At 34.5% G+C, this 24,436-nt stretch overlaps 1 protein-coding gene across 3 annotated transcripts in view; it reads right to left on the bottom strand.

Annotated features, from left to right (window-relative positions):
- ADAMTS19 (ADAM metallopeptidase with thrombospondin type 1 motif 19) overlaps window positions 1-24,436 on the bottom strand; it is a 248,812-nt gene that overhangs the window by 71,565 nt on the left and 152,811 nt on the right. For 2 of the 3 annotated variants that reach the window (XM_037739941.1, XM_037739942.1), the window contains exons 14-16: window positions 20,704-20,831; window positions 16,587-16,707; window positions 9,980-10,093 (exon numbers count right to left, since the gene is read on the bottom strand). In XM_037739941.1, the coding sequence (XP_037595869.1) occupies window positions 9,980-10,093; window positions 16,587-16,707; window positions 20,704-20,831 (363 nt within the window). The remainder of the gene's footprint in view (window positions 1-9,979; window positions 10,094-16,586; window positions 16,708-20,703; window positions 20,832-24,436) is intronic. The other variant, XM_017532489.2, reaches the window with a different exon arrangement.

The raw sequence follows: 24,436 nt of genomic DNA on the forward strand, positions 1-24,436 counted from the left end.
TGAAGGAAACCTAATAGAATAGAAATTTACTGTAACCTAAAAAGAAAATAGGCTAAAAAAATGAATAGACCTTTGGTGTCCCATGGGAAATACCTGGTAGAGTCATGTATGTATAACTAGAATTCCAGAAATGTGGGTTGGGGCAAACAAATTATTTGAAGACATAGTGCGCAAAATTTTTCCAAATTTGATACAGTCTACAAACCTACAAATCTAAAAAATGCAATGGAATCTAAGCCAAATAACCATAAAGAAAACCATACAAAGTACATTATAATCAAACTGCTGGAATCCAATAGTAAGGATAACAATCTTGAAAGGGCCTAGAGAGAAAAAGGCACATGAAAACAGGGATAAAAAATTTAACAATTTACTGGATATATCATCATAACTAATATACACCAGAAGACAATACAATTATCACATTTAGAGAGAGAAAACAAAACAAAACCAAGCAAAACCTAGAATTCTACATCCAGTGAAAATATCCTTCAGATATGAAGTCAAAGTAAATATATGTTCAGACAAACAAAATCTGGGAAATGTTGTCAGCAGACTTGCTCTATAAAAAAATATTAAAGTATGCTTTTCAGGCTGAAATAAATGGTTCAAGATGGAAAGAGGTGTCTATTTGAAGGAAGGAAGGAAGGAAGTTGATACTGGTAAATGTATAAAAATATTATTAAAATTTTTAGTATAATTAACTGAGGCAACATGATTACAATGTATTTTGGTGTTTAAAACAGGTAGAAATAAACTGAAAATAGGCAATGTGGGAGTAAGATGCATAATAGCAAAAATGAGGGAAAAAGAGGAGTACACCATTCTAAGGAGCTTACATTGTATATAAAGTGATATAAATGATTTGTAAGGAGGCTGTAATAAGTTAAAAATACATACTGTAAATGCTAGATCAGCCATTAAAAATATAGAACAAGAATGATAGTTAATAAGCAAGTAAAGATGACACTGGAATAGTAAAACCCATACTCAATCCAACAGAAGCCAGAGAAAAAGGAACAAAGAAATTAGGAAGAGATGGAACAAGTAGAAAACAAATTCAGTATGTCCAAAGTTACAATAAATTTAAGTGGACTAAGGACATTGATTAAAAGAGGCTAAAGAAAAGGAAAAATCCCACTGTGTTCAATTGACAAAAATGAACTTTAAAAATAAATAGGTTATAATGAATGGAAAAAGATGTAGCATGTAACACTAAACATAAAAAAAAATTGGTTTAATGACCATATTATTATTGTTATTATTATTTTGAGATGGAATTTTGCTTTTGTTGCCCAGGCTGAAGTAGTCTTGGCTCACTGCAACCTCCGCCTCCCAGGTTTAAGCAATTTTCCTGTCTCGGCCTCCTGAGTAGTTGGAATTACAGGCTAATTTTTGGATTTTTAGTACAGACAGAGTTTCATCATATTGGTCAGGCTTGTCTCAAACTCCTGACCTCAGGTGATCCACCTACCTCACCCCCCTCAAAGTACTGGGATTACACGCATGAACCACCACGCCCAGCCAGTGACCATATTATTAATAGGTACCACAGACCAGGGCAAGAAATATTTTGAGATTAAAAAAGGACGTGTTTTTAAAGGTCATTCAAATTAGCATTATTTATTTTTTTAAATGACATAAAATTTGCTAAGTAGACTTAACAATCCTAAGTGTATGCTAGATTATCAACATGCATGAAGCAAAAACTAACTTAATTGAAAAGAGACATAAAAATCTGCAATTTTAGTTGAAAATTTCAATGCTTTTCTCTGCTTAACTGAAGAAAGTGATGAGTATCAGTAAGAATATAGAAGACCTGAACCAAATAAACCTATCGATATTTAGAGTTTGTACTCAACAAATCTATTAACAGAACACAATTTTTTTTCAAATATAATTGCATCATTGGCCAATAGATGCTATAAGTCATAAAACAGGTCTCAATTGAAATTAAACTGAATATATTCTCTTACCAGAACAGATTTAAACTAAAAATCAATAATAATATATCTATTTTAAAAACTAAAAATATTTGAAAATTAAACAATCCATTTGTAAGTAACTCTTGAATCAAAGTAGAAATCACAGTGTTAATAAGAAAATATTTTTAATTAAGAATATATTGTGGAATACAACTAAAGCAGTGCTTAGAGGGAATCTTATAGCTTTAAACTGTTACATTAGCAAAGAAGAAAGCAATACAATTCATGATCTAAGTTTCTACCTTACAATGGTGGAAAAATATAAACCCATTGTAAATAGAAGCAAAAAACTAATAAAGGGCAGAAATCAATCAAATAGAAAGCAAATTAACAATAGGGGTAATCATTACACCAAGAGTTGGTTATTTGAAAAGATCAAATGACTGATAAAACTTTAGCTTACCTAATTAAAAATAGACACAAACTAAAGATATCAGAAATAAGAGACAAAATATTGTTCTTATGGGCATGATAGTGTAATAAGGAGATATTATAAACAAGTTTAAACCAATGAATTTGACAAGGTAAGTGAACTGGATTAATTTCTTAAAGACATCAGTTACCAAAATTGACACAAGAAGAAAAAGAATATCTGAAGAGCCATATATATACACACATATGTATATATGTATATATATGTATATACACATATGTGTGTATATATACACACACACATATATGTGTGTGTGTGTGTATAGATTTGTACTTGCACATGCCAACCAACTTAGTAACCATATAAATCTCGAGAGCTCAGAACTTCATAGTTAAGGTAAATTGGTGCTGTAAACCCATATGAGGGTTTGATTTGCCTTACAAATTCTCAGGAAAATTGATTTTCTACTTCCACTTAGTACTAAAGTTACTATAGATACATTTTCTTTCTTTTTCATTTTGTGGTGCAATTTCTATCTATCCATCACAGTGAAGCTGTAGTTATTTGGTGTTCTTGCTTTATGCAGGGCTCTCTTACTAGAGTTCCTACTTCGTAAAGGCCTTAGGTTTTGTTTTCTGCCCACAGAGTCCCTGTAGCTCCCAAAGTCTAAACCTGCTTACCAGAATCAAGTATAAGTGGGTCTTCGGAGTCAGCCTAATTCTCTGGCTTCCTGTTCCCACTTTGTTTTTGGTATCTAAGGATTCTTTAATTTCTTTCCAGTTCAGAGGTGTTAAGGATTGAACATTGGTGCCCTCCCTCTAAATTCATGTTAAAACCCTACCCCCTAATGTGATCTTATTAGGAGGTGGAGTCTTCAGGAGGTAATTAGGATTAGATGAGGTCATGAGAGTGAAGTCTTCATGAATGGGATTAGTGTTCTTATAAGAGTCCCAGGAGAGCTTGTTTCCTCTCTCTCTCTCTCTCTCTCTCTCTGCCATGTGAAGACACAGCTAGAAACTGGCAGTCTGCAATTCAGAAGAGGGCCCTCACCAGAACCCCACCATGCTGGTACCCTTGATCTCACACTTACGGCCTCTAGAAATGTGAGAAATAAATTTCTGTTGTTTATAAGCCACAAAGTCCATGGCACTTTGTTATAGCAGCCTGAAGTAACTAAAATGACAGGTATGTTATAAAATGTTTTTTTTTTTCTTTTGAATTTTCCTCATTTAATTTTTTTTTTAGCGAGAGGTTGTCTGTGGTGCCTTGCATGCAAAACTGCATGGAAGGTAAGTATACCCATATGACCTTTTTGAGATTTAAAAAAAAAACCCGTAAGCTGCAATGATTTTGCAAAGGTATAACATAGATCTATCTGAAGTATTTTCCATTTTAGGCTTTTTGACAAATTACTAATAAGACAATAATGCCACAATCTTCAGAGAAGCAAATAATAATTGCATTTAAGAATGCAGTTCAAAGAAAGAATGATGAAAAACAATAATTGTATTGGGAAGGGATTAAGTATCTCTATAAAATAATATAAGTTTGATATAGACAGGTTAATTTGTTTAAGAATTATCAGTTTGCCAAGGTTCTATTTTCTTTTTTTGCCTAAAGCTATTTCAAGGTGAATATTTCCAATGACTTCCTTCCTATGCCCAAGGGAGTATTTAGGAAATGTGATTTATGAAATGTATCTATTTGCCAAGTCTTTAGGTTTGAAATCTATGATTTTAATACAATGTCATTTATTCTTTACTCCAAATTTGCCCCCCATCCATGTATCCTACATTAGTAAGTGTTACTATTACTTGCCAGAAACCTAGAAGTCATCTTGAATTTTTATCCTCTATCAACACTCACATCTATTTTTCAACAAGTTCCATCAGTTCAACTTCTTCAAAGTCTCTGGAAGCTACTAGGTGTTTTCCATTTCTATTCTCTTGCTAGGTTTATGTAACTGGTCTCTTTGTCTCCATTCTTGCACCCTTCCTGTGATTTACCAGAGATGAATTATTATTATTACTATTTTGAGTCAGCAAGTAAGGAAATGTGCTCTTGAATAAACATAGTAACATATTAATAGTATTTTTCAACATTGATTTAATCTCCAGAGCAGCATTCATTCTGGTTAAGGGCATAGATGCTGTTTCTTTCTATAAGTAAAGGACCCTGCTCAGTTAGGCCTAAGGCTAAGCACAAGGAGAATTTACAGTAACTAACTGAGACAGATATGTGATTCATCTTTTAAACTTAATGGTCTTTTAAAAACAAAGAGTGATTGAAGACCTATGTTTAGAGGTCACTAACAGAGAAAAATGATGGGATTTAGTAGAATTGGAAACAGTGATTAGAGAAAAAAACAGTCATTTCATGATTTATACTCTTCTGAGTTAATTCTATACAATTAGTTGATCACCCTAATTTAAAAGGGGAAAAAGAGGTTATATGGGGAAAGTTTAAAGAAAATGTGTTCAAATATGACATGTACTTTTAAATCACAAGTGTTTCATGGAAGACAATTACTTAAAATAATAAAACTAAAAAAGAGACAGCATGGTTCAGTGCCTAGGAACCCAAATGCTATGCCCAGAAGCATTGGGTTCAAATCTAGATTCACAGCTTCTTAAATGTATAACCTTGGGCAAGAAACTTAAAGTTTCTGTTACTCTAGTACCAGATTTAAAAAATTGGAAAATTAATAATGACTACTTTGTAGAGGTATTATGAGGATTTATGGATATATGTAATGCACTGGCCTATACTAATCATTAAACAAATGTGAAATATCTTTTTCTTAAACAAAATTCACCAAAAAGTCTATCATTTCCTGTGTGCCAGACATTTATTTAGTTATTGTAGACAAAGAACAAAATACCTTCAAGAATTAACATTGAGATTGCCATTAGAAAAGCAAGAATTTAAACAAATAAAAAAATTCAGAAAAGGATAAGTGCTATACAGAAAATAAAGAAGGACAATGTAATAGACAGTGGCTTGGTTAAAGGTCAGTGTATATGGAGAAAAAGTAATAACTTTGAGTAACTGAAATGATTTTCTAATGTATCACATTAGAATAGTAAAAGTGAAGGATCAAGGAGGACTCTTGAGTTTTGGCATAAACTACTGGATAGAAATTAGTGAATATGGTAAGCTGAACAATGCCCCCCACCCCAACATATCTATCCATGTTCTTAAAAGATACATAGAATACAAAATATCTTCTCTGACCACAAAGGGATGAGGTTAGAAATCAAGAACAGAACCAGAAAATGCACAAATTTGCAGAAATTAAACAATATACTCTTTAACAACCAATGCATCCATGAAGAAAAATCACATGGGGAATTAGAAATTATCTGGAAACAAATGAAAATTCAACATTCCAAACCTTATGGGACACAGCAAAGGTTGTTCTGCGGGGCGGGGGGGGGGGGAAATGTATACCTATAAATGCTTATATTAAAAAAGAAGAAAGATCTGAAATTAATGGCAAAATTTTACAATGTAAGGAACTTGAAAAACAGCAAACTGAATCCAAAACTAGCAAAAGAAAACAAATAAGATTAGAGTAGAAATAAGTGAAATAGAGAATAGAGCACAATAGAGAAAAATCAACAAAACTAAAAGATATCTAGTTTTCTTTGAAAAGATCGACAAAATTAACAAGTCTTTAACTAGACTGACTAAGGGGAAAAAGAAAAGACAAGACTCAAATTACTATAACCAGAATTGAAAGTGGGGATATTATAATCAATGCTACAGAAATAAAAATGATTATGAGAGTACTATAAACAACTGTATGACCATAAATTGAATAACCTAGATGAAATATACAAATGTCCCAAAATGAAACCTACCAAAGCTGAATCATGAAGAAAGAGAAATCATAAATAGACCTATAATTAGTAAGGAGATTAAATCACTAATCAAATATCAAATAAAAGCCCTGGATAAAACAGCTTTTTTTGGGTATGGTTTTAGGTAAAGGTCCAACTTCATTTTTCTGCACGTGGATATCTAGTTTTCCCAGTACCACTGGAGAAAAAGACTGTCTTTTCTCACTTGAATGGTCTTGGAATCCTTGTTGAAAATCATTTGACTATATATTACAAGAGTTTATTCCTGGGCTTTCTATTCTTTTCCATTGGTTTAGATGTCTGCCTTTATTCCAGTTTTATACTGTTTTTATTACTGTAACTTTGTAGGAAGTTTTGCCACCAGAAAGTCTGCATCCTCCAGTTTTGTTCACTTTCAAGATTGGTTGACAATTCAGGGTCACTTCCATATGTAAAGTTCCATTTGAATTTTCAGTGGGTTTTTGTATTCCTTCAAAAGATACTATTGAAATTTGAATGCACTTAATGCTACTGAATTCACTGAACTTGACACTTAAAACTAGCTGTGATGGTAAATTTTATGTGATATATATTTTATCACAATAAAAAATATGTTATTGAGAAGGAAAAGATATTTACATGCTAATCCTTGGAACATGTGAATGCTATTGTTATGGTCTGAATATTTGTGTCCTCCCCTAAAATGTGTATGTTGAAACCTTAACCCCAAGTTAATGGTATTAGAAGGTGGAGTCTTCTGAGAGGTGATTAGGTCATAAGAGCTCTGCGCTTATGATTGTGATTAGTGTCCTTATCCCAGAGGACTAGCTATCTTCTTCTACTATGTGAGGACACAGTGAAAAGATGCCATCAATAAATCAGGAAATGAGCCCTTAATGGACACCAATCCATTAGTGCCTTGATCTTGGACTTTCCAGCCTCCAGAACTATGAGCAATACATTTCTGTTGTTTATAAGCCACCTAATCTATGGCATTTTTATAGCAGCACAAACAAGGACAGTTACTTTTTATGGCACATTTAAATAAGTTACAGATATTAAGTTGAAGATCTTGAAATGGGAGATTATCCTGAATTATCCAGGTAGGCCTTAAATACAATCACATGTATCCTTATAAGAGAGAAGAGGAAAATTTGAACACAGGAGGAAAGGAGAAGACAATGAGACCAAGGAGGCAGATAATGGAGTGACAAGGCCACAAGCAAAGGAATGCTGGCAGCCACTAGAGTTGGAAAAGGCAAGGAATGGTTGTTCTCTCTAGAGTCTCCAGAGATAGTGTAACACTGCAAAGAGTGATTTTTGGCCCAGTGAAACTGCTTTTGGACTTCTGGCCTGCAGAACTATGAGGGAATACATTTCTGTTGTTTAAAGTAACCAAGTTTGCAGTAATTATTATAGTAGGCATAGGACACTAATGGAGTGACATTCACTGTAGTGGAAAACACCAAGGGAAGAAGAGGTTTTGGAATGGAGTGGAAATCAAAATTTTTATTTGGACTTTTGATTCTGGACTTTCTGTTAGGCTGTTCTTGCAGTGCTCTCATGAAATACCTGAGACTGGGTAGTTTATAAAGAAAATAGATGTAATTGGCTCTTGGTTCTGTGGGCTGTACAGGAAGTGTGTTGCTGCCATCTGCTTGGGTTCTGATGAGGGCCTCAGGAAGCTTACAATCATGGCAGAAGGTACAGGCAGAGCAGGCATCTCACATGGGGAGAGAGGAAGCAAGGGGCAGGTGGGTGAGGAGGTATGTGCCACATACTTTTAGGTAACCAGATCTCATGTGAACTCATTATCGCGAGGACAGCACCAGCAGGATGGTGCTAAACCATTTGTGAGAAATCCATCCCCATGATCCAGTCACCTCCCACCAGGCCCCACCTGCAATATTGAGAATCCGAATTTAGCATGAGATCTAGAAGGGACAATATCTAAACTATATCAGACTCGTTATTTCTGAGGTACTTATGAAACTTTTGATAATTTACATCAAATAAGCATGTAAAGAAGTAGAGCTAGATGTAATGGGGAGAGAATATAGCAGAGAAAAGAGCAGGACCCAGGCCTGAACCCTATAGTATGGGAACATTTGGAAACATAAAGAGGCTGAGGACCTCACAAAAGAGACCAGTAAGAGACATCCAGTGGTCCTATAAGCTAAAAGGAAAAAAAGCGTTTAATGAAATGAGGAGAGGTCAACAGTTTTAAATGTTTACAGGTCAAGTAACATTGGATTTGTCAACATGGAGGGCATTTGCTGACCTTAAAAAAGGCATTTACTGCAGATGGACAACAGGAAACAGGACTGGACTGGTTGAAGAGACTGGGAGGTAAGAAATTTGAGACAGCATGAAGATGTCCCCTTTGTAATACTGCCTGGTTTATTCAGCCACATGTGTCATGTTACTAAAACCCATACTATGATTTAGAATTTTGTATAATTGATAAAATTCTATTTGAGATATCTATATTCATTTCCAGTTTAAAAAAAAGAAAGTGCACATGGAAGTATAATAGCCAGTTGTCTGCTATTGACTGAATGTATTGAAATTGTCTAGATTATGGCCAGTGTCTCTAAAAACTGGGTATTAGGACTTTAATCTGAATTCTAAAATCCCGTATGATCTATTTGTACCACAGAAGGTAAAATAGATTAAATGCCAATTAATTGGTATAAATGGTAATAATTGGTAATGAGTGTGTCACATGATAAAGAATTACTTTTACCGTCCCCTTTCCTCAAATTTTTCTACTGCTAGAATGCAACTCCTATTGAAAAAAATTCAATCTGAGTGTAGAGTATGTATTTTTGATATTGCAGAGTAGAAACAATCATGCAAGCTGGGTTGTTTCTATGTACAAAGGATTCCTCATTGGGACATTATTGCTCATTTAAGAAAAAATAGGGAGGACATTATTTTATTACAAAAATAAGCTTGAGAACTTTGTGTGTGTGTGTGTGTGTGTGTGTGTGTGTGTGTGTGTGTAAAGATAATATTAACACAACGTTACAATTCTGGAAAAGCATTTTAATCTTCTGCCTGACATAATCATATTAGGTCCCTGTATCTCTGGATGCTAGATAAAACTTCATTTCATATGACTTAATTAGATAGAAACTTTAACATATGAGCATGTATATTTTTGACAACTTAGTATTTTTCATATCTTTAAAAATCATTAATTGGTCTAGTTAAGCTATTAAAATAACTGATATAGTCCTTTTCACAAGTAATACTTAAAAATTTAAAAATATTTTCTTCATAGGTAGTTTTCCTAAAATGAAGCGAGAGAGAGAACGCTTTTCCATTACAAAGTCAAATCCTTTAGTATGTAGAACATTACTTAAAAAATGCCACAAGATTTCCTAACTAAACGATCATTGTGTGTATATATATATATATATATATATACACACACGTATGCAATTAGTATGCATATGTATATGTGAATATATGCATATATGTGAAATAAATATATTTATGAAATATATACATATGGGTATAAATCATACCCCAATCATCCAATTAGGTGTTTTCTGTTTTTTTAATCTTGGAATAACATGTGGAAGCAATTTTTAGCCCTCAAAAACATATAGACAACCAGATTGCTTTTGCTCCTGGGAAGTCTTGGAAGGGAAGGAAAATTATTCCTATTTGATATGACAAAAGATAGTTCCTGGGATGTTCAAACATAAAACTAGAAACAGATTGACTTCCCCCTATCATAGAACTCTCAGGACAGGGAGTTGGGCTCGTACTTGGATCTTCTCTGTGTCTGTAACACAGGTTACCTAAATAGCTCTTTGCCGGCTTTTCCTCCACAACTTTGATTCTTCTTGCCCCAGCAGGTATCACCAGCACTTCTACATAACCTGTAAGAGTCAATAAAACATGAAACAAATCTTAAGTTCCTTCAAAATCTCTTTTCTTTATTGACTTGCCTTTTGTTTTCCTTTCGGTTTTGGTTATTGCTATGATATTTCAGTACTTAGGTAAGGAAAAACTTTTATATATAAAAGCTGTCATGATTTCCAGTGAAGTTTCTTGAAAAGATGTTGCACCTACAGCACTATGGAGGACAAACAGGCACTTTTATTTTATGTAAAACAAAACAAAATCTCATTGGTACCTTATGAATTGTGAGGAGAGGAAAAAGCCAGTGGAACAGCCTGGTTAGAAAAACAGTGGATCTTGAAATAGAATAGATAAACTCAGATTTTGCTGTGGGAACTTCTTTAAGTTACAAAGTGTGAGGAAGAAGAAAATACAGCTGGAGAAAATATAGCAGGCCCGGACTAAATCCCTGGAGTAGTTAAGCATAGGACATGAGACACCAAGCATTCTCTGGAGGATTTTAACAAAGGGTTTTGAAACTGGTGCTGGTGACAGTAAGTGTAAGGTCACACCAAGCATTCTAGGGTCACCGCTAAAGATGTCAGACAGCTAAACCCAATGTACAATTAGGTGCTTCTCAGGAAGCATTTTTCAGCAGAGGTTAGGGATATAATGCTTGAAGAGAAATGAAATGATAAGGTAAAGAGAGATAAGAAGAGAATATGTGCAGAAAAATACAGACTTAGGATTTCACTTAGTGCAGAAAAGTGACAGAGAACAGATGCCTACTTTTGCTTGAAGTTATATTTTCAAATTATGTTAAAATAATATTCTTCTTAGTAGTTCTGTGCAGATCAATGTATCCTACAAAAGTCTACCTTCTAAGCTTTAAAAAAGGCATAAGAGGTAATTCCAGAGTTGTCTCCTGTTTATTAATTATTCATCTTCCTGAGAATGTTTAGCTATCTAGTGTATACCAAAAGGTAGCATATACCCCACCTGGTGGCAGTGGCTGGAATTAGTGGTGTGTTTTAGAATCATAATTTCCACTCAAGAACACTTAATTTAATTAATTTGTTTAATTAACTATTGAACTGCACATTTCAGCAACACTAAGCCATTCTCAGTAACACTAAACATAAAAGCAATATCATTTTTTACATGAACAAAATAAGCAGCCATTAAAATGGAAACAAATGCATAATGGCTATTTGCACATAAAAGTCAGGTAAGATGATCTCTGCCCTCAATGAGCTTATAATTGAATTGCAAAGATAGGCATAATTACCTTATATAAATGAGCTGAATACAATGACAAATATCGTGTTAAAAAGAAAATATGTAAAATAATATCGTTAATTCTCTGCTGAAGATTATAAACCAGGGTTGTTTAAACTATCTCCATCTCTGATCACATAACCACTCAAGGCTTCACTGCTATTTTTATTCACAGAAGTAGGATTTTTTTTCCCTGTTAAATGGTTATAAACATTACTCATACTTGGGAAACGCTATCATCAGCCAGAATCACTATGATTCACAGGAGAGAACAATTTATAAAGGAAAGCCTTCACAAAGAAGTAAATAGAAGAGCTGCTTTTGGAGAATGGGTAGAATTGCTATGCATACAGAAGAAGGATGAGTTCATCGTGTATAAGGAAAAGTAAGGGATATGTGGTGTTGTTAGTGGCACCTGAATAAAATCTGATGGAATGAGAAGATGTAAGAGCGTGCCTCTGTTAAACGGAGTTTAAATGCATGCCCAAGAGAATGAATTTATCAATTTGAAACTATTGAACATTCTATAGCATGGACCTTGGTAATTGGATCCTGGCTTTGAAAGGCTTTGTCTAACAGTAATACCCAAGATGAACAGGGATATATATAGTTGTGGGTAACAGTGTCAGGATGCTAATGTTAAAATCCAGGAGTAGTGGGGCTAAGGGAGAAAATCCAGAAGATACTCTGAAGAAAACAATTTCTGAACTTGGTAACCAAAAGAAAGTGGGTATAATAAAAATTGAACACAATGCTTTATTATTAGTTATGTGAGAATGGGGCCATCATTTATAGGAACATCAAAGTCAAGAGAGAAATCATCTCATTTTGGTAATAACTGAATAAATGTGGCTTTGCAATTTGTATCCAACAAAGTGGTTTAACACACTAGTTAAAGCATCCAGTAAGACCTCTGGAACATCTGAAATCTAGAGAAAGGTAAGGCTATTGACGTAGCTTTGCGAGATATCGTTGAAGAATCACCAAGTTAAGGCAGGGGAACAAGTGGAGAAATTCAAGAATAGAAATCAAGGGCTCAACTTTGGTGATGGTCATAGTTTTTAACAAAGACATAAAATCAGGAAAAAAGATAGAGGAAGAGTAATCATGAGAAGAAGGAGATCTGGTGTGTCTGGGGAGTGGGACTCTACGGAAGAAAGTATCTGGTGAAGAATTGCTGGTAAACTGTCAAAAGCTGTATGTCAAACATGAGACATGAAGGAGAAAGGTGACAAGGGAGAGTCCTCTGAGTGTCCCAATCAAGAGATAATTGTTAAACTCTGAGCAAATACATTTAGTAAAGTGCTGAGAGCAAATGTTGAATTTCAGAATATTAAAAAGAGTAGATATAACAAAGTAGAGGTAGTCTGTGCAAATTCTTGTTTGAGTTTAATAGTACTCTCTGAGGTACGTTGTACATTAGAGCTGCAGTTATATGTAAGTTTACAGTTATATTTAGAGTGATTATTATTGAGCTGAGATGGCTTAAAGGACAGGTTAGACTGATTTTCAAGAAGAGAGGTAGAAAAATATTAATCAAACACATATGAAGAGAGAAAGCCAATGACTGGGAGTTAAATACTTTTCAGTAAATAAGCCGTTTGGCACAGTTGACAATGTACTGACTTAGAAGCTTAGAAGTTGGATCATGAAGACAGTGAAGTCAATATCGTAAATTTGATCCTCAAGTGTACTTTGCACACAGTAACATCCTATTTTATAACCAGAGATCCCATTTTTAATCAGCTATCTTAAAATGTTGATAGCAATCTTCATCTTTATGGTAACAACAGTGAAGTAACAAATGCCATATTTTGAAAAACTGCTGTCTGCTAATCACTATTATAGTTACTTTACAGAAACTATTTTAACCATAATTATAGCCCCCAAGGTAGATATTACACTTCTCATTTAACATGATGAGAAAATAAAGATAGAAGAAAAAACACACTTTCCAACACTGTATTGTCAGTAATTAGCTGACCCAGGCTTTGAACTCAGATCTGTCTGCTTCTCCTGTTCACTTCCTGCTATAATTCACTGTAACTGTTTCCTAAAATAGAAAAAATAGTGAACACGATGACTCTCCCACTGCTGTGGCAAACAACCAAACACAAAAAAGCTCTTAGAGCATGTCCCCCTTATATGTCATTTTTTTATACAAAGGATAAAACGTTGTGCCCATTTTCTTCTTAGTTTATATTGATAACTATGCAGTTCAACAACTGGCCAATATATAGTTTGCCTTTCATCCCTCTAAAAATCTATCACTTGTCTAGGCAAATTACAATGAAAGACATAAAGTACTAAGGGGGAAAAAAAAAAGCACTTCTTGAATTTATTTTCCAGCTCCAACAAAAATGATTTAGCAAACTCTAAGTAGAGCACAGGGACTGAAAACACCCATGTGTGTCTGTATGTGTGTTACTCATATAATATATACAGTGTGCTTGGCCAACTGGACACATAGGGCTGCATGGCCTTCAAAATTCTAGGAAGTATATAACTACAGGGATAAAATTGTCTCAAGAGAAATAAATGCAATATTCCTGAAGTCACAAGTAGATGGTGCCTGTGATAGAATTAATAACTCAGGCAGAATTTTTAAATTGAAAGTTATACAAATTTAACATTTCATTATTAAACTAGCAAATATTAATGGATCACACACTATGCTGATAATTGTAAATATGGTGTTAAACAAAAATAGCATGTTTGTTTTTCATTGAGTTTAAGGTCTAATGGGGAAGGAAAGACAAGTGAACATAAAATTATGAATGTGACTAGAGCGAAACCATATGGATACATATATGATAAGCATCACTAAAGTAGTCATTCATGATAGGAGGTACAGGGTGTTCAGGGATCACTTCATTAAATAAATGATATTTGAACTGAGAACTAAGTGGTGTCTAGATTTTCACCCGGCAAAACCAAGAGAAGGCTGATCAATACAAATTTGGAAATTCCAGGTGTGGGTGTGCGTGGTGGAGGTTGATGGGTGGCAGTGGGGGCATGGTCAGTTTTAGTACCTGTAAGAACTTAGAGAAGGAAGAAGACCTTGGTGTGAGATGAGGCTGGAGAGACAGACAGCGACAACACATGTAGACATTAAGGTCCAAGCTATAGTTTATTCCCTGTGAGCAATGTGAAATTAACATGGAGTTGTAAGGAAGCAAGTGGCCTTATAAACCTTTAATATTTGTAGTATGTTAGGCATTGCTGCTATTTTCCAAACATGCTGTTAATATAACTTACCTACAATGAACAAAATTAGAAATTAAAGTGGAATAAATAGGGGATTTGAAGTAGAAATCTGGGAAAATATATATTCACATAACTGCAGTCAGGATGGAAACAGTCACTGATTTTTAATGGTATTTCTGTTTTCTATGGTTAGTAGAAATATGAAGTGTTATTATAATTAAAAGCATGAGTGCTAAATGTGCATCAGTATTCTGTGAACTGTTTCCATACATATTAAATAAATATAAAAGAATATTCTTTAAAAATTCTAATATCCTTAAATTTCTTTAGTCTTTCAAAAATTTTTTTGAGCTTCTGCACTATAAAAAAACTTCTGCCATCACAATCAGGTGTAAAAAGCTTATTATAATTAAATTTTCTAGTTGAAAGCCTGAGAACCTGTTTCAGCTAAGTATGTATGTATGTATGCATGCATGTATGTATGTGTGTGTGTGTATGTATGTATTTATTTATTTCTAAATGAGTGCTGGCAGATTTTTGATATGTGGGACCTATTGGAGACTAAGAGTTTGGTCTGCAATTTACCATAGGCCTTACTTATTTCTAGGCTTTAAGATGTTCAGGCTCACTTATCTTTTATTCTGCTTAGACCTAGCAACAATTTACATTCAAACTTTAGAAGATTGTGACTAATTTTCTTTTCTGAAGGACTCTTCTATCTAAAATGAACTCAGTTTTCTCAATTATTCAACATAAATGGGCTGTTCTTTGTATTAAAGTAAGTTCATGTATTAGACTCAGATTTCTTGTTCTCTTCAAAAAGGAATTTAAACTAGGAAAATGTTGGTGTATGTAATAGACACATTTAAATGATAAAAACAGCATATTTAGGCTGAGCACTTTGGTATATGCTTGTAATCTCAGCATGTTGGGATGCCAAGGTGGGAGGACTGCTTGAGCCCAGGAGTTTGAGACCAGTCTATGGAACATAGTGAGACCTCAGCTCTACAAAAGCACAAAAAAATTAGCTAGGCATGGTGGTGTATGCCTGTAGTCCCAGCTACTAGGGAGACTGAGTTGTGAGGATTGTTTGAGCCTGGGATGTCAAGGCTGCAGTGAGCCATGCCCCACTGCACTCCAGCCTGAGCGACAGAGTGACACTCTGTCTCAAAAAATACATGTATACGTTTTTAAAAATAAAAGAGTATATTTGATATAAGCATAACATTCATGAAAATAGATACCAGTATTAAGGGTACAAGACACATGCCCAGGTAACAGACTAATGTAAACCCAGAGAATGTTTGCTTCTTTCCAGTAAAGTTAAGAACCTGTGTATAAAGCATTTTTCTGCACATAAAGCATATGTTGGTCATTATATTTCAGTAAAGATAATATATTTTGTTGTAAATTACTTTAAATGCATACTATATAGATCATTCATAATCATTTTAATCTTATATCCCCTGAGTATTAGTATTTATAGATGAGAAAACAAAGTAAGAGAGAATGATCTCTGCTATTAATCTATTTGGAACATTATCTCACATCTTCTGACTGCTCTTGGTTGTATGCTAGACTGTTATGGAACCCCTGTTTCCAAAAAGGCACTCCCTGATAATGCAGCAAAAATATTAAGAAAAAAAATAATGACAATGGAAAGCTGGAAACCAGAAGATTACTATTCTCAATGGTTGCTTTAGGCTGTTACAAATCATTATTTTCCATTAGACATGATTCTTTGCACTGGAGAATAAGGTCTGTAGAAACCTGATAACATTAGCCAATGCAAATTAGATTATTCCCATGCTGTTCTAACTTATTACATGTACAACAGATGAATTCATATTTTCATTATTGGGAAATGGGCTTATTGGAATTTTTGGCTCATATCACATGTATTATATGTCATCACAAAAAATAATTTAATACGCATTGCAAGTCTTCAATAGAATTGGAACGGTAATCTCTAAGTTAAATTCAGTGTAATCGGTGTCTCCAAAGATTGCAGGGGTTAATACTTACGAAAAAATAAAGAAAAATTACCTGCTCCTCTGGTGTGATTCAAATCCCCTTTAATGATTTTGCATGATTTTCCATTGCCATTGCATACACCACAATGATCTTCCCTTGCAAGAGACCCTAATAAACCATCACAGCCAACTTTCTGTAACAAGAGAATGACAGCACATCATAAATAGAGGCATTCTTTTCTTGTTTTACTACTAATTTATGACAAACTTAGTCTCTATAAACCATATATATTTAATTATAAAACTTATGAAATGTTACAATATGAGATGTAAAATAACATAATCTGTAAAATGACCATGATAGTGATGAGAGGTTTCTTTCTTTCTTTTTTTTTTTTTTCCTTTTTGTGAGACAGGGTCTGGCTCTGTCACCCAGGCTGCAGTGCAGAGGCTCCATCTTGGCTCACTGCAACATCTGCCCCTCGCTGAAGCCAGCCTCCCACCTCAGCCTCCCAAGTAGCTGGAACTATAGGCATGTGCCACCATGCTGGCCTAATTTTTGTGTTATTTTTGTTGAGACAAAGTCTCACCATGTTGCCCACACTGGTCTTGAACTCCTGAGCTCAAATAATCTGCTTGCCTTGGTTTCCCAAAGTGTTAGGATTACAGGTGTGAGTCTCTGTGACCAGCTTAGAGTATCTTTTATAGTAAGTAGTAAATGACACCATAAAGTAATTTGGAAGAAAATATTGTTGAGAAAAATGCAATTTACATAAATCCCAAAGGAAATCACATTTCTGTTAAATATAGCATGATTAATTCCTTCTACTAAACAAAGAACAGATATACTTGACTATATGGATGGCTTAACTTTTAAAGTGATTGTAAAGTAAGTGCTAAATAGTAAATATTAACTTTCTGGAAAACTGAATATAGATGTTTATTTTTACTATAGTTCATGAATCAACTATAGTTTATTCCATCCCTATCTCCTTTGGCACCCAGCACACGAATGTAAGAATGCCTCATAATCCGTGGCTGCTTTAAGGAAATATGAACAGTCAGAAATTAATTTTTAAATGCTCCAAGAAGAATTTTGTTAGTATGAATCTTCTGAGGCCAAATTAATTGCCTCTTTTCTTGTAAATAATGTTTGCTTCCCATTGATGAGAGCAAAGTTGTACATACTCAAAGGGCATAATTTAGTATGTCAATACTGTCAGAAATAAATGGTAGTATTACATAATTCCTCCTAATCAAGAAGGATTTGGAACAGAGACTGATGATACATCCATTTATAATAGGTTCCAATTACTGTAGAGGAAATTTTAAAATATTAAGTACAACTGAAACAAAAACAGAATCTTTGTGATTAGTGCTGCTGGTGTTGGGGAAGGGGAAGCTGGCAGATTATTAAATGCAGCTGCAGAATGAATATGCTGGGAGCAAAAGTCACATTAAAACTGCACAATACAGCATTCCTTTCTTTTGTCAAGGAGGGCCTATCAGTGTCAAGAGGTACAAAGTGTTAGCAGAGAACTCTGATCAGCAAGTCAAAGCTTATTCAAGGAAAATAAAGAGAATGTCTGGATGAAAGAAGCAGCCACCACAGGAAATGCACAGAGCACAACCAAGTATGTGAAGAGAACATTAAGCAGGAGCCTGACCTGGGAGTCCTGGGTTAAGAAGAAAAGCCTCTTCATGTTTAAATGGGGAAAAAATTGAGTAGAGCTAGAGAGCTTTTGAAATAATAAAATTATCTTTATTGTTCTATCCCTGGTACCCATATTGTCTCTTGGCAAATGGTAAGAAAACAATAAATAATAGTTCAATTATTAGATACATTGGTACTGAGTAGTTTCTTAGTTTTTTCCCAATCCTGTAACAAGGATTATGCAAGGTCTGTAAATCTAAAGTAAAAGTAAGGAATAGACATATAATTTAGAGTTCAATAATCATATATTTTAAAAATAAAAGATACATTTTATAATTGGTAGCTTTAAATATCCACACATATCAAAAAACACTCACATAAATCCAAAAGTTGAAGATGAGCTACTTGGAAGAGGCAAAGCCGTATCACTGGTAGCAAGTACCTGAGGTACTACTGGTGTGTTGGAGACATGCAAATAACATGATCATACAGGCTCCAGCCTGCCTAATCAGTTTCAGTAAGAGATGCTTCACAGAACCAAAATGGGTCACCAGAGAAAGCTGTCTGTTTTCAATTGTCTTTCATTCACTAAGTCTGGAATGCTATATTCAGCTTTGGTCCTAGACATTTAGTGATAAAACACTCTAGTCAAACCCCCAGTTGTTAAGGGTTGTTAGAAAAACTAAAGAGGCATGTTTTTAATTTTATTGGAAGACTAAATGAAGCATTCTAATTAAAAAGCCAGAATCTTGAAGTATTTTGATGCCATTAGACATCGCAATCCATTTCAAATAATTCTAATTTAATTATAATCATCAGGTCCACATAGCATTTGTGTGGAATCCTTGTTGTTGTAATTTTAATGTTTAGCAGGGACTCCGTAAAAGATTTGGCTTATACAGTATGTTAAGTAAAGAGCATAACAACTGCTTTTAGATTTGACATCCACAATTTAAAAAATAAATTAGTTTAAGACATACAATAATCTAACAGATTTACATATAATGACAAGAAAAGCTTTACTAGTATAGCATATAGTTCTGAAAACAAAATACGTATAAGTAAAATATAATTTTTTAATGAAAAATTACATTTTGGTTACTGTCATATTCTGCTAAAAAATAAAGGAAATTAATATGTAATTATAAAACTGCTTCTTAAGCCAATGGTTTTACATGATTCTATGCTTTAAACCTGTAGCATACTGGCAAAATATAGAATCTCAGAGCTGGGAAAGGATTTAAGTTTCGTGTTGTTCCCAGCTCCTTACCCAGAAGTACACATGCTTCTGTTGGATCATGGATTAATCCATTCATAGCTTGAAATTGTTTGCAATTTTTGGCATTTGTGTGCATGTATGTGTGTGTTCAGTTGTGCATTTTTCTGGGAAAAATATTCATCAAATTCTCAAAGGAGCGTATATAGCACAAAGTCAATGATCAATGGTTGGCCAACTTTATTTTACAGATTAATTAATGCATGCAAATACATTTTAAGTGATTTGCCCAAGAGCAGTTTCCTAAAGGTTGTCATGGATTCGGTCCACTCCACTCAGCAACCTCTTGCATTGCTAAAGGATTTATTTCTCTCCTGCTTCTGGAAGGTTTATTAGAACTCATCTAGAAAAAATAAACCTGCTTTCCCCAAGGTTGTAGCCACTTCTTGGGGGAGCTTGCATCCAAACAGTAGTAGATGCTGGGAGTAAATAGCCTGGATTTCTTACTCCAAGTGGTGAACTTTCAAGCCCCATGCCAGTTTAAGTGCTCCCCACAGGGTCAGCTAATGTATTGTGACTGCACCAGAGTCTGATTTCACCCTGTGTCCAAACCTGCCTGTTCCTTGTCTCTACATAGATGCCGATCATGGAAACACTTGGCATTAAACTTTGTGCGTATTAATTAATCTTCTAGGGAAAGTCAATTTGAGACAGTGGCAGAACCATGACTAGCAACTGCTCAGTTCTACCATTGATCTTTCCACTATGCTCTTCATAATCACTTTAACAGAAATTCTATTTTTCTAAAGATAGGTGAAAACCATATAAATGCATGTAAATGGAAATTTTTTAAAAGAAAGAGAAAAGCAAATAAAATGTTTAACTATTGTAAGAAAGTTGAATATGCATTTAAAAATCACCTGATTCAAGTATGTTGATAATACTTGAGTATGGGTTTATAAGGTCAATTTTATTGATTTTTGCCTGAGGGGTCAGTCTTGGACACAAGGGATGGAGAACTAGAGTGCTTGAAATTCTGGTCTGGAATATTTTGACATAAAATGTCCAAAATGCTCTAATTTTAAACTGTACACAATCAAAATCTCAGATTTGTTCATTAGTAATGGATTTTATGGAGCATCAAGTCATACCCATCATTGCACAGATTAAAAAAATGAGGTTTCAAAGTAAATTAGACTTGCTCAAGGTCACAGTCAAGGCAGGACTATAGCAACATCTTAGTTTTCAACCATGCTGTGAAGTTGCTCAATGGTTCCACAATCTTCCTTTAACATATAAATTCTTTTTAGAATGTCTTACCTGGCACCTGCCATTTGCACAGATATCTAATCCCTGATGTCCACAAGAAGTTCCATCCATCACTTTTTCTGCTAGAAGAATAGGCTGTTCTTTTCCAACAGGAGAGCAAAACAAGGCACATGGTTTTTCTACATACCGAGTGGATAAAAAGAAATAAGAAAAAGTTACTCCATAAATATTTTTTATCTTAAGCTTCATTTTTCAGAAGGTTATTGAGTACAAAATATAATTCATTGTTAATTTTAAGTATTGTAATATTACAGTAGAGGATATTAGAAGATTACTGTGTGTAGTAAATGAGGTTCCTGGAGGTGGTCAATGAGTTTTAATCATCTTCTAAGAAATCTGGCTTCAAATTATCTCAAAATGTATCATTTGTTATTTTATGGCACAGCATATCTAGCACACACAAACCAGACCTCCTCCCTGAATAATATTGGCATACTCCAATTTTTTGCTCATATTTCTTTGAAATGATCTCCTCTTCATCTCTAGTAGACACCAGGATTCAACCTATTTTTAAGTCCTGGTTATGATTTACTTCATGCTTAAATTCTTTCTTGATGTCTTGCTTCTAAATTTCAATATGCTAATTTTTATTTCCATGTAGTTCGCATACTCTAATTGAAAAAAAATGTCTAAAGGGAGAAAGAAGAGCCTCTAAGATGAGCAATTCTGATGAAGTTTTCTGTTACTAGGATTGTAGTAAAAGTTGCATTTGTAAACAACTTTTCTGTTACTAGGATTGCTAGTGCAATGCAACATGAATGTTGTTTTGAAATGCAGTACCATCCCATGAGAATATCCATAGTTATGTGCAATTGCTGATGTGCTAGGGAGAACTCAGCCCTCTTCACTACTTAGGCAGAAACCATGTCATTGTACACGATGATCTCTAGGTTGAGAACCATTATTCCAGATAAATAATTCCTAAGTAGCTGCTAGTCTTCTTTGTGCCTCATTGAACAGCAAGGTAAGATGTCTGGGGTTAAAACACTTGCCTTTTAGGCTCAGAAAGTGGCACAATATTTTTAAAGTGTTGTGTCCATTTCCAAGTCTCCTACAAAGGAGCTGTAGTATTTGGTAACCCAGTAGTACTACTATCCAAATCTGAAACCTCAGAGCAATTTCCATGCTACATTACTACTCTATTGGCTTGATACCAGTCAGGCCCTTTACTGTTTATTAAGCTTATATAAATAGAATGGAAAATAGTTTACAGTCTCTGACACTGATCTTCCCTTATGTCTTCAGTAAAGTTCCACGTATGCTGATGGGATTCTATAAATACTAAATAACAGCCAGAGGCATGGAACAGGGTATCAGTTTGCAAAGAGAATACAGACAGTTAAATGAGCCTTCAGAATTGAACATTTCAAACAGTTTTCACATGTGGCTTCTGAATACTGCTCTCAACAATTTTGAGGAGTTGGAACATGGCCTTTAATGTGCATGGTTTTGAAATTTTCCTTTAAGATGCCATTATAAGCCGCAATAAAGCATTTCAGTGTGCTCTCACACCTCAAAGTAGGTTATGTTTATTCAATGACTGCTTACTATGTCATATCTTTGAACTTAAAAACAGCTGCTATAATTGTAACACTTTAAAAGTGGTATATATAATGTTTTTCTGGAGTTTTCATTGAAGAGAAGAATGAACCAGATACATGAACAAATAATATTGAAAGGAGTTAGTCTCCTAGAAATTTCATTCATATTCCAAGCAAATATTCAGATAAAAATTTTTGTATTTCTCCTTTCATAACATATTGCCAATACACTCTGCTGCCTTTAGCTGTACAGATGACATAAACATTTGATACCATTCTTCATTTCTGGAGTATACTCTCAAGGCTGTGACATTGTAGTGATCCATGTAACATGCCATACTTGGCAGGCAGGCTCAGTCTTGATTTAAGAGACCAACTCTTTCCAAGATATGCATTAGACGTGGATTTCAGCCAAATTTTGGCACACACAAAGTATGCGAAATACCTGAATGTTGAAGCCATGCATCTCTTTTCTCTAAAAATAAATGTTCACTACTGCATTGCTACCCTACATTTAATTCTCCTAGGCAGGGATTTATGTATTACATAACAGATACAGTCACTTGTATTTTAAGGTGTCACATGCTATTAAGACTAGGTTTTCTAAAAAAAATTATGTATTTCAATTTCTTCCATAGTGCTATAACACATGTAGGCTAGTGACTGTCATATATTTTATTTGAAATACAGACTGATGAGTTTGATTGATACGTGTTGCAAAATCATCTGAAATGCTAACCTGCTGATTAAACAAATAGCTATTGTGGATTATTTTGATGACATATACATCACTTTTTAAGAGTCAGGAGTTCCTTTAATTGTGATTTCTAACAGCTTCAGTGTTTTAAGTTGATGCTCATTCAACTCTGACTTTCTTTTAATTTGGAGAACACCTATTTTCTACCTCTCATTTCACACATGAGTAAATGGGTTTCAAATAAACAACATTATTAACTCTCACATCCAGTTGGAGTAAAGACAGAATTAACTCTCAAAGAATCAGATAATTTTCATGATGTGAACAGTCATATTGATTATATTTTTACAATAAAAAGCTACTGGCTATGTATTCAAATTTATTTAAAAACGTTAATCGGATGCTCAATATACAATAGAGGATACACTAGGGACAGACATTAGAGGCAATGCAGACACATTGAAATGGCTATTACAGGTTATGTGTGTGGTACTTAGAAGGGACACACAATTTGGATCATCAGAGGGATTCTTTCTAGAGGAACTGACACACACTGAGTCCCAAAAATCAGTAGAAGTTTTCAAGGTAAATAAATAGAGAACAAGATCAAAGCTTGAGAAGGAAAAACTATTATGCTAACACCCAGCTGGAATAAAGGCCCAGAAATAAGACAGCAGTTGTATCTAAGGGGTGGAATGGAGGTCAGCCTGACCATATAGGATTCTACAAAAGAGAGTGATGAAGATGAGGCAGGAGAAGTTAAAGCGGGCAGGCCACAGAAATATCCTTATAAACCAGGCGCTCAAGTTTGTGCAACAGAAAAGCAAGTGTTACCTTCAGCGAGATGGGACACACTAAAGAGGATCAAATGGACATGAATAGGAAGGGTTATAAACATGAATTTGGTCTGAAACCTGCAGATAAGCAATGAAATATACCAAGAAGGCAGCTGTACATACAAGTTTGGAGCTCAAGTGAAAAATCTGATTGAAGACATAAACCCATGCATTATTCGCATATTTGAAGTCATGGGAATAGATGAGGTCACGTAAAAAGAAAATGTAGAGCGAAAATAGAATAGCATTTGGAGTAGGCAGAAGGAGAATATGCCAGAGATGTAGTAGGAAAATCAGGTCAGTGTTACAACACGGAAACCAAGCAAGGCATACGAGTATTTCAACAACCACAGGGGTGGGCAGCCACATTAATGTATTTAAGAGTCAAGTACGAAGAGGATGGGAAACTATTTATTAGGTTTCATTTCCATGAGACTCCTGGATGACATTGGAAAGACTTGTGTTGGTGGAATCCAGGTTGAAGGGAAGAAAACAAACGGCTGGGATACAGGCAGGCCTTTTGAGAAGCGTGACTGTGGGGGGAGAAATGTGTAAGTGCGCCAGCTCAAGGTGGCTATGATCTTGAGAGGAAGTTTTCATGTTTTAGTGGGAGAGTCTTAAATATATTAAAAAATTAAATGTGAATGATC

Source organism: Cebus imitator, unplaced genomic scaffold (assembly GCF_001604975.1).
Source record: "Cebus imitator isolate Cc_AM_T3 unplaced genomic scaffold, Cebus_imitator-1.0 Scaffold76, whole genome shotgun sequence".
NCBI lineage: Eukaryota > Metazoa > Chordata > Mammalia > Primates > Cebidae > Cebus > Cebus imitator.